Source organism: Pithys albifrons, chromosome 4, assembly GCF_047495875.1.
Source record: "Pithys albifrons albifrons isolate INPA30051 chromosome 4, PitAlb_v1, whole genome shotgun sequence".
Classification (NCBI taxonomy): domain Eukaryota; kingdom Metazoa; phylum Chordata; class Aves; order Passeriformes; family Thamnophilidae; genus Pithys; species Pithys albifrons.
Window position 1 is genome coordinate 50,286,331 of NC_092461.1, and position 12,270 is coordinate 50,298,600.

General features: G+C 37.4%; 1 protein-coding gene across 8 annotated transcripts in view; it reads right to left on the minus strand.

Moving 5' to 3' along the window:
* VPS13B (vacuolar protein sorting 13 homolog B) overlaps nt 1–12,270 on the minus strand; it is a 427,169-nt gene that overhangs the window by 235,593 nt on the left and 179,306 nt on the right. For all 8 annotated transcript variants that reach the window (XM_071554088.1, XM_071554086.1, XM_071554089.1 and 5 more), the window contains exon 20: nt 5,389–5,498. In XM_071554088.1, coding sequence (XP_071410189.1) covers nt 5,389–5,498 — 110 coding nt within the window. The remainder of the gene's footprint in view (nt 1–5,388; nt 5,499–12,270) is intronic.

The following is a 12,270-nucleotide window of genomic DNA, read 5'->3' on the forward strand; positions in this document are numbered from 1 at the left end:
TGAAGAAAATAATTATATTTACTGTAAATACACAATTGTTTCATTAAAGCCTTTCTGGATATTTATCAAGGTAGAAGAGAAAAACTGAGCAACACAGCTCTGCCCTCAACAGCCAACTTTGCTACAACATAGAAAAATCTTAAGTTTGGGAACTGAAACTTACTCTTATATTGCGCCATTAGTTCATTATCAGAATCATCTGGCTCTTAAAGAACTACGCTTGTGCAATACTCCAAAAGTCATCCTAAGAAAAATTAAAGCACAACTTGTTCTGCAAGAGTCTACTGACCAAGCCATGCTGACAAAATTATTTCACCTTAAACATTCCAGAGAGACCTCTGGTTTCTGAATGAAGAAACGCCCAAAGTACCAAGATGGATAATACCCACAGATCACAATGAACTTTCCAAAAAAAAAGTGAAAGGATTTTTTTAAAACAGTAAAATTCCTAAGGTAAGGGCAGTGAAAAGAGAAAACCAGCAGAGAAAAAGCAGAGCAGAAGCCAAAAAAACTGGATTAAACTGAATTGTTAATGACTAATTCTGTAATCTACCTATACAGCTGGGGAAAAATTCTTGTTGGATGCAGTCTTGCATCCTTGCAGTCTTGGTGTAGATGTTCATTAAAAGAGAGAGAAATTCGGATTCTGGATTTATGTAGGTGTGTTATAATCCAGTGCTTTAAAGCATGATGAATCTGGGAGAGGTGCAATGTATTTTTCTTACTTCTTCCTGTATACAACTAAGGATGTTCACCCTGAGCTGTTGGGTTTAGATTTATGCTTTTACTGAAGGCCTCATTAGTAACACACACATGTGTACAGAACAGTCAGAAAACTGACAGGAGTATGGAGCCATACACATTTATATTATACATCTATGTACAGATAAACATTCTGGATAGTTTAGTCTCCTGTAAAATTTCACAGAAATGCATAGTGCAAGAAAAGTGTTGGCAAGCTATGCAGGCTCTACAGTAATGTGCATTTGAGAAAGACGCCGTGCTTGTTTTTCAATTCACTGCAAAGAGTATCACACATACCTGACTGTCCCACATCAAAGTACAGCTGGGGCTTCTTTACCAAGGAAAACAAACTCTTCACACTTTTATTTGTGCAAAGTTAAGCTTTTAAAAGACAGTAAATATATGAAAAACACCATTGGTTTACAAAAATAAAACAAGCCACATCTGAAAAAGTCTTCAAAAATGGTCATAATTAAATATTTAAAAAATCTAAAAATTACTAGGAAATCAGAGGTCATTGCCACAAGACAGACCTGAAGAAAAAAAATCTTCAAAAATTTGTCAAAATAAAATATTACACTGCTGGAAACAAGGCCTGTAAATTTGGCTTTGTTCTGCATTTCAATTGGGAGGCAATGATAAGCTGTAAACAGCACACACACAACAGGTCACACCCTACAGCAGTATCTTTCCCAGATTCTCTTCTAATTAACCTTTCATAAGGCATTAAATATGCCTAATGGCATTCAAATACCAAAGGTATTTGGTCTGAATACCTTTTCCACAGGGCACTCAGACCAAGGAAACACAAAGGGTTTAAGCAGACACCACATATGTGCTGAATGACAGAACTGGTGCCCACATTGCACTATCCCATTGACTGCTGGTACACACAAAGCCCATTTTACAGAAACAATCCTTACAGACTAAAGTATTCCTTAAAAAAATGAACACTGTTTTTGGCTGATACATCAAATAACATTTTAAACCAAAACCAACTCAAACTTTTGTGTCAGAGTTTAAACTGCTTAAAATCTAGCACAGGTTCATCAGTCACCAAGAAAGGTAAGATGTCTCTTGATTTTCCTGCTGCAACTCTATGGATTATTATCTGTCACTGAGAAAAAATGGTAACAACAAATGTATTTCATAGAAGTCTAACAAATTCAGGGAACAAGAAATGTGACATTTAACACCCAGATAATATAAAATATGTGATTTCAATGTAGGATATAGGGATGGGAGTGCAATCTGGTTCATACTAATTTTTCCTTTGAGCAGTCACATGGACAGTAGGTAAAGCAGAATAATTAAAATTTTATCAGATTTCCCATTAATGCATTAGTTCTTAAAATGTAGACCTAAAGAGCAATACACCGACATTCAAAAAATTTACTCATGTCCAACATAGTATTTCTTACATACATTGACATGTTTAAACCTTTCTTAGTGATTTTATTTCATAGTTATAAAACAAGTGTCAGTACAAAAAAATATTTACCACTGAAAAACTTTCTCCAGAGCACTTTTCACCTATTCTTCAGTTTTTGAACTAAAGGAGAGCAAAGTGCAAAAGTATATTTTTTAATTTATTTCTGCTATATTTAATACTAGAAAGTAGAAAGTCAATCCATTGGCCATTAGTACTATCAGATGACAGGTTAATAATAAGATGGCCTGACAAATTCACTTGTTTTAACGTACACATTAAGCCACTGGATGGGGCTTTGAGCAGCCTGGTCATTGGAAGCCTCTTGCCCATGGCAGGGGGGTTGCAACTTGATGATTTTTAAGGTCCTTTCCAGTGCAAACCATTCTATGATTCGAGCAACTCCTGGTTGTTGTGGTTTTTCTCTCAAACTAAGAATTTGGTGTATCTTCATAGGCATGATGCTCAGAAGGTGCTGAATTCAAAACAACTCTAAGATGTCTTTAGCTCACATATCAAAAACTGAGGATTTTGAAAATATTTTTAAGTTACAGTCCTTTGATTTATAAAGTTTATTCCTTGCTCTGTACCAAGACTCAACATATTTCAGGTCATTATTATTAAGAATAAACAATATAACTTCATAAAGTCAGTTCCAGCAATTCCTGCCACTTTAATACATAGCGTGTTTTGGGTGTTCTGAGGGGGTTTGGGGTTTTTTTATTCCATCAGCTTGCAAAGGTTTCTGGTGTTACTCACTGCATACACAGCACAGCGCTCCCAACAGCAAATGTGTACCAGTGGTGTCTTTTCCTACACAAAGCAGCATGTAACACTTGCTACACTTATTATCTGGAAAGACTGTACGCTGATGATGAGGTGAAAACGTTCTCATGATACCAAATATCTTTTCCTTACCTCATCCTGTAATCTGAGGTTTGTTGGGTTTTTTTAAATTTTTTTTCACACTAAACAACTGTATTCTCTTCTCCTTTCACATTATTCAGAGCTGTCAGATATGAAATCAATATAAAACACTTTTGAAAAATGTGTATAAATCATGTCAGTATTGTGCAATCTTTAATAAATTCTTGTCCTCACTTGAGTTTAGAAAAGGAAAGAACCAGAAGAAGAGCTAAGAAAGTCAGCTGAAGTATTTCATTAACTGTAGGAGTACACATTAAGTCAGGAAAGTTATGAGCTGCTTTTCCTGCTGGAAAAGGCTGGGGTACCAAATGCCTTCACCTCAGTGTTTACCAGCAAGACCAGCCTTGAATCCCAGCTATCAGAGACTGGGCAAAAGGATGGAACAAGGAGGATCCACTCTAAGGGGAAGAGGATCAGGTCAGGGAATACTGGGCAAACTAGTAATTGCACAGAATGTACCCATGAGCTCAGAGAGAGCTGGGAGATGTGCTCACAACATTTATTGTGATGTTCTTTGAACAATTATGGGAACTGGGAGAGGTGGCTGAGGACTGCAAGAAACCACATGTCAGCTGTGCTTTCAAGATGGGACAGAAAGCTCAGAGAACTACATGTCCCTCAGTCTCACCTGAGGGTGAGGAACAACAATCCTGGAAACCACTCCTGGGCACATGAATGAGAAGGTGGTGGCTGGGAGCAATCAGACCACAGACTCCAATAAACAGCAATGTACCCCAAGAGTCAGTAACAGATCCAATTCTGTTCAATAATCTCACGTGACAGTATATGCTCGGGGTCCTGGTGGACACCACGCTGAGAAAGAGACAATACAGTGCCCTTGCTGCAAAGAAAGTGAATGGTGTCCTGGGCTGCACTATACCAGAGATTGCCAGCAAGTCAAGGGAAGTGATCATTTCTCAGTGCTATCTAATCCTGGACCTCCCAGGACAGGAGAGACGTGGGGATACTGGAGAGAGTCCACAAATGGCCACAAAGATGACTAAGGTACCAGAGCAACTCACATACGAGGAAAGGCTGAGGGAGCTGGGATTGTTCAGTCTGGAGAAGGCTCAAGGAGACCTTCTTAATGTATAAAAATACCTCAAGGAAGGGTGCAAAGAAGATGGAGCCAGGCTCTTCTCAATGGTGCCCAGTGAAGAGAGCAGAGGAAATGGGCACAGACAGAAGCACAGGGGGTTACCTCTGAATGAAAAAGAAACATGTTTTTACTGTGAGGATGCCTGAGCACTGAAACAGGCTCCTTATTCAGCAAGGCCTTGTACAACTTACTCTAATAATTAACAGGATTTTGTAGACTTCACACTAAGTAGTTTGCCTCCAGTTCAGTTCAAAGAGAGATGCTAATTCTATTTCTGGCTAATACAAACATAGGGAGCACTGGCTTTGCCATATCACCTTTTAATGAAAACATGCTGCACATTACACCATACAGTGCACAGACAGCAGAACTGCTCACTACAAACTGCTTCAGCAGTAGAGGGGTGAACCTCACAGGGGTGCATGTTCTGTTTCCACTGAGTAAAATCTCTAATTATGAGACAAATATCTAAAGATTCTTACAATTGCCACTTAATAATTGACCACTTATAAAAGAGATAGAACATTAAGTGACACAGAGCACTAGTTTGATCAATTATGATGAATTTAAGCTCTTGAAAATTCTGCCAAACGGCAGTTAGAGCTAAGTTTAGTATCAGGCAAAACCTGTGTTCTTCTTAGGGCAGGGGTGTGGGGTATGAAAATCTGGATCAAAACCACATCAAAAAAATATTGTGCCACACAGACCCACAGACTCTGCTGCTTCTGTCTTTTCCAAGTAAATATGTACTTTGATATGATATACAGAATCTGCTACAGAGTTCACTTCTGTCAAGTTATGAACTGTATGGTTCATCTCCTGTTAAAATTTGATTTAATAAGAGCGGTGACTTTATAACCAATTATGTAATTATTTGATAGACCATCACAATTTTTAAAATAGTATGCATTGTTCAGACCCAGAAGACTTATGAGGTCTCAGTAGTTAAAATTAGTCACAAAATAATGATCCCAGTGATCACAAAAACATCTTTGTTCTTTCAATTAAAATGAAAAATCAAATTTTAATATGCAAACTTAACATTTTTAATAATTCAAAGTAACATCAACAGTATGTGCAACCAGCTACAGGGAAGAGGGTAATAAACAACAAATATTTGGAAAAAGATGCACTATGGGCCTATATAGAAGTTTCCCAGCTCCCACTCCTTTCCCCTCAAAACACGTACCTGCTGAATGTGCCTGCTGGCTCGTTTCTGAGGCTGGTAGATAAGCCAAGTATACAGCACTGGATCAACATTAATTGCTAATCCTTGTACACTGGACAAGAGAACTGCACCTACACACCATAGAAAAGAGAAAAAATGTAAATGATCTGCTTAAGAATCTCTTTATATGTATTCAATTTTCTTGCACATAAAGCATCTTTCATGCAGACTTTTGGCTTGGATTTACATATATGTTCATTTTAAATTATAATCAAGAATAGTAATTCAAGCATTAACTTCAAAAACTTCTCCAAAGTGAGGAACTCACTAACACTGCCAGTGTTATGGACACACACACACAAAGAAGCAAATTGCATTTTGATTATTACAGTATTTTGCAATGAAAAATCCTTGTTTTCTCAAAGTTGTTTGTGTAACTGAATACACACAACATCTTTCCTCAAATTCTCAGCCAACATTAACACTGTGCAAAAAATGAGTCAATAAGACCCTTGACAGAAAGGGAAGAGTTTCATACATGATTCCCCACAATCTCCACAAAACCCCCTCACGGTGTAGGACAGTGGGTTCTTTTAATAAAGACAGGCTTACTTGAGGCTAGTGTTCTTCCCAAAGCTGCTCAGGACAAACATTTGTCATTTAAATGTGGTCATGAATATTCTTTACAGGATGAGTTAGGCAAAATAAGGCAAATTTTTCAACTCTGATAAAATTGGCAATTTCAGTACTGTGAGCTCTTAGGATTTTATGCTAAGTTTTACAATATATCCTATTTTCTTTAAATCTCACTTTTGAATTCCTAGGATTACAAGACAAGGCTACCACATCTTAATTTCTTCAAAGTAAACTTCTAGTTTTCTTATGCTTGCGAAGAAAAACTTACAAGAAAAACATCAAGGCTCGAAATAGGAGAAAGACTATCTCAGTACACAGAAATGTCAGCATATACGTCAAGCCATGAACACAAACACAATTTATAAATCACTATTTCCATTAAATCTGCATTAAAAATCTGATGATATGTTGGTGATGTGTATTAATATAATTCAAAGTTATCTATTTTATATTGAAAAAGTGTGGCAAGTAGAAGTAGGCAGTTATCTTTTCACAAAAGCTTTGGAATTTTAAAACATTCATAAATGAAATAATGAAATAAATAACAAAGTAAATTTAAAACAGGAATCCCAGTTGCTGGAAGATCCCAGCACCAAGTTCTAGAGAATTACAGTAGTTCTACAATACTAAGAAACATAATTCCTAAAGCAATATATACTACATTTATTCCATAGCATATAATGTAATTATGCAGCAATCTGAAGTTAATAATAAAATCAAATAAATTCAGAAAGCTTGACACATAATTCAATGTACTTTCCAAACATGTGCCTCAAAACACACATCAGCAAAATTATAAATGGGAAATTAATTAAAAAAATACAAGTTATGAGTTTATTGTATATAACAAATATTTAAAGCCAGCTGAATTCCAAATAGCAGAAGACCCACGAACCTGGGGCAACACAGGCAAAGCCTGATGAGCACAATGGGAAAAGGGCAGTTAAGGAATACACACAGATAAATCATCTGCCCAGCACAGGCTTGCATTTGGAACACACACTGTGAGCAACTCCTATGCACTCTCTAGTCTATGTGAGCTGATGGTTTTAAATGACAGTAATAAACCTTGGAAATAAATCTGCAGCTTCAGACAAAGCCAATGTCATGTAAGAAGAGCAGTGAATATCTTGTGGTAGGATATAGAGGAAACTAGAAAAAGGAAGCAAGAGGTAACAGAGGACTGATAAAGTATAAGCTTCAATCACTAGCTTTTATAGGATGCTTGGATGCCAAAGAGAGTCCTGCATCTTTAAGAGATAGTTGCCTCTTGTCAGCAATACTTAATGAACGGTTTAATGTATATGTGATACAGTAAGTGGGAGTCAGACCTCCCAAAGAGTGAGGAATAAAGTCGGTCTACAGGCAGACAACAGAAAATCACATATTTCTAACAGACTCCAGAAAAGAAAGTATTACTGTAGCACATCATGCTACAGTAACTTAACACAGTTTCTTGATTCCTAAAAAAAAAGGTACATGAAGAAGTTCAGTAAAATTAAGTCATGCCTTGAACCACAACTATCTTTTCCCCTCAACACAATCACACTAGCACAACCCCCTAAAATTCTATAGTAAAGCAGAACAGATAGCAAAATACTTTATTCTTTCAGGTGCCTTTTTATAGCTTGTGTTTGGGACATAAAAGAATAAAACAAACCTCACCAAACACAAAAGCTCAGTCAAAGTAGTTAGATAAGCAATTACATCATTTGCCATTCAATTTGACTATCAGGAAACTTTAGCTTCCTACTAAGCCACTTCTGTCACTCTGAATTACTGAAATTTACTGCTTTATTTGCTACTCAGTCACTATATTCAAACAGTAGTTTGATCACCTATGTAAAGTTGTTTCTTCAAAATAAGTATCTAGCAAAAAAAGTTTCTCAGATTTGCCTCCTGTTTTCATGCCAAGAAATAAGAATCCTTCCCAGTGTTAAGGAAGTTCTCACTGATGCGAGGATCAAGCTTTAAGTTGGCAGCAGACTCCTAACGCGTCTAAGAAAAAAAAATTAATTGCTATTTTGTCTCTGTTAAAATGCAATGCTTGAGTTTCCTGGATTTCATTAAGATTGTGGTGAACTTTCTTTTCTTCCCCTCCCCTTTTCTCCTTTTAATTATATTTACATTTCAGAAAAAAACCAGACCTTAGTCCCATAGCATCCTAGGGTTTCCTTTCCAGATACCAGTTCTGGCCAGATGTATCTATTACATTTATCTAGTAAATTACTTCAAAAATAACTCTTGACCCCACATCACAGTCTTTAATGCTTGAGAATCTCCTCAGTCATGGTGTCATTTGCCAGGCTCAGCTTGGGCAAATAGTTTCCTCTACAGCTTTGTGTTCTGCCCTGAGGTAACAGAAGAAGAGGCTGCAGGTGGGTAGGGGAGGAGGATGAGCAGAAGGCAGCAGAGCACCGAGATGCCTGGCGCTCTCTTCCTGACAAGCCTCCTGGGACAAGGACAGCTGCACCAACAGCACTTGTCCTCCCAAGAGATGCGGGGTCTGCAGAGGATACCCTGGCCCTCCTGCGCTGGGCTGGCTGTGCCACCATCTCCTCCTGCTGGGAGTGCTGAGCATGGGCTGCTGGGGAAGCACCAGCCCACCGTCTGCACCCACTCCTTCAAAAGAGAAACTCCAGCACACAACAAGTGGGGGGGAAAAGGGAATGTAGTGCACTGCTGGTGAGGTGGAAGAGGACACCCTGGGGGCACAGCTGCAGAGAAAGAGAAGTCAGAAATAGAGGCAGGATAGGTGAAATGGGGCAGAGTTCAGCAGCAGAGTTGGAAGGAATGCTCAGTCACCATGAAAGAATACAGAAGTGACTCAAATACCACAGAAACACAAGAGAAGGATGACGGCAGCAGGACAGTGAAAGAGGAATGCAGAAGTGAATGAGCACCTCAGGAAGGAGAAAGGGCAACACTTGGCAAAAATGGCTGTCTTTTTGGAGATGCCTAACCCTGTGAAAGAGTAAACCACTACTGAGTCATTCCCAATTATCTTGGAGAAAAGAAAATTTACTAGGAAGAACAGCCAATAACAGTTCAGTGATAAATTTGTTTATTGAAGCTCAACATTCAACACAACAGTAACACACCATGATGAAGCAGTGTTGTGATTTGTGCACCTGAGAACGTATTTAATCTCTGCAACAATAATCACCCTGGCAGAATTCTTTCCAAACTCTGCTCTGTGTGTATGCAGTGCCCAAACACACCTTACTGTTATTTCCGCAAAAACTTTCAGTAACACATTTCAGATATTTTCCTACAAAATGAACTGAAGAACCCTACAAGGAAAACGAAGTTTGAGTTATAGTCAATGCAAGTTTTCTACTGGGGAGGGATCACAAACATGAAGAAAGGGAATGACTAACAATGAAGCCCAATTCGGACAAGCTTTGTAAATTTTGAGTAGCTAACTAAAGAAAATATTACATCATCTTGCCATATAAACTGCACCATGAATTATTTTAGCATTGAGCCCTCATGACTCATAGATGTCTCAGGGTACATGAATGATAAGCAGATGCTAATACAGGTTGAGTTAGCATCTTTAATTTAGTATCCAATTATTTTAAAGAATAAGAGAGAACAGAAATATTTTTTTGTTTATTTTCTTTCTGTTCTGAAAGGCATTTTCAGTAAGGCATATTATAAATATGTAGATCTGCATTTTACACCCAAAAGAATAGTTGTAGTTTATAAAAGTGTATAGGTAATTAATTCTTTCTGTTAGCTGACTCAGAACAGATGCATTGTAAAGCCCTAAATGTGGAAATACCTAAGTCTGTTTAATTTTAGTCTGGGAGTCAACTAAGGGAAAAAGACTGCTCTTAACTACTCTGCTTACTGCCAACATGGCTCACTTACCCACATTCCAAACAGGCCTTACCAATTAGCTATCCTGTGGCACCAGAGTCCTTCTCAGTAACATCTCAAAGTGAAGAATGAGAGCTTAAGAGTTTGAGATTACAGTTCACAGTATAAAAATTAGAAATACAAATTTGGTCTACTTTGCATTATCAAGGACAAGACAATACGATTGTCTTGCAAAATAATCAGCTTATGTAAGACACACAGTCCTGTATTTCATCCTGAATTGCCAAGTGAGACAAGAGAAACATATCTGAAGCCACATCAAAGTTTATGTGACTATGAAAAATTACTTTTACATTGTAACAGCTACAATAAGTTAATAAATTTTGTCTAATTACTGAAATGTACGTCTGCATGTCTCTGTGTTCAAGGTTGACTTGAATGACAACAGATGTAAACATTATCTCAATTTTACTTCAGACAAAAAACTCCAGGTCTACTGTACTTTCATAGAGTTTTACATTCCCCATAGTGTTTAGAGTAACTCTGAGATCAGTTAATTTAGTTACTTAGACCAATATTAGAATATTTCATTCAAACAAAAGTAGTGGAGTAACATTTTCCCATAAATTAAGGTGCTTTGATCTGTAAAATCAAACACAGTTCCTTCATACGAGTTATTCTTTGCTCCAGAATGCAAAGCCCACAATATCGTAACACTATTTTTTCAATAAAAAACTTTTTAATCTTAGGAAACATGCAGTAAGAACATACTTCTGCTGTCATCACCTTGTAACTCTCCTACTGAAGTTTATAGTAAAAAGCCATGAAAAAAAAAAAGAGGTCAACACCATTATTTTTATTTTTATTTCAAAAATAGAGAAAGAGAGGTAGGGAACTGCAGTTATTAAATTACACAGCAGGACAGCAGGACCCATGGATAGAATTCACACGTTAAAGTTATGTGCCACAGCTAAGTGCCTGCTGCAACTATTAGAAAAAAACCTCCAAACACGTACAAGCGAGTCTTGTGTTAACCATAACTCTAAATCACATGGCCTAATTTCAATTGAATGTTCTAGCAAGCCATTGTTAGGGTTAAAGAAAAAATATCTTGTCTCTACCGATATACACATCCAAATACTCAAAAATGCTGAATTATGAAAATATAACATTTATAGCCAAAGATGTAACATAACAAGGCAAAATTAAACTGCTGAATAGAGTGGTTAACACAAAGGGCTGCATTTTCGACATCTTTTTTCTGAAGTGTAAGAAGCCACATTTCTGCCAATCACTCAGGAGTTACAGAATACTCTGAGCTGGAAGGGACCCACAGGAATCACGGAGTCCAGCCTGAGTGAGTGGCTCATGTGGGGATTGACCCTGAAATCCCAGCACTAACAGCACCATGCTCTGACCAACCTGAAGCAAGGCATGTCAAACCAACGTGTGGCCAACAACCTGCAGTTATTTCTTATCATCTCTGCTTTTTGTTGTTAAGAACAGAATTGAGTCTATTCAGCAATTTGTCTTTCCTACTGAGGAATAACATTGTGACATGCTGAGATGCAAGTTTTCACAAAAATGCTACAATACACACATTTAACTTGTAAGCTGTATGGGTTTTTTGGAAAAAGAAAAGTTATCTTGAAAGAATGCTTTATTTTCCAAAATCATTTGAGCAAAACTTTAATTTCCTTCAGAGAATATGGTGATGTGGGTTCAGGGAAACAGTTTAATAGGCAATAGCAATACCTTGGCAGGGAGGTTGGACTAGATCATCATCAGAGGTCCCTTCCAACCCTAACAATTCTGTGATTCTGTGATCACAAAAAAATAGAAAATATGCAGGCAGCTGTAGCATACAGAAATGTCAGCTTTATTTGCATGATTACTGAATTATCTCTATGAAAATGCAATGGCAATATTCCTATGCTGAGCTCATAGCACTTCTTTAATTCTAGGTGTTTATTGCAACCATGTCTCACTCAAGTATCATTTCCTTATGTTCACTTTTAGGTCCTGTTGATATATTTAACCATCACAATTACTATTCTGTAATTATAAGAATGACGAATTCTAAATTCAACTGAAGAAAAGTCTATACAGATACAAAGTAAGGATATACTATAAGGACTTCCAAAACATATTGTCAGTGAATAAAGACAGCAGTTCTGAATGCTTTAGAAAACAAGACATGTTAAGAACACTTGGTTTGGTTAATTCAAAAAAATAAGGAGAAATACAATATTTGAGTTGCCCAGAGAGCTATGTTTCCACTCAGACACTGCAGGGTGGCCCAAGTTGACTCCAAGCAGGTGTTGTTACTGGAGACACTGCTATAAAAGTGGGTATTCAGAAACCCAGAAACACTTACATCTAGCCATATCAGTTCACAAAGTTATCTGCCAAAGTATGGTCCCTTTGTATTTTTCTCCCCTG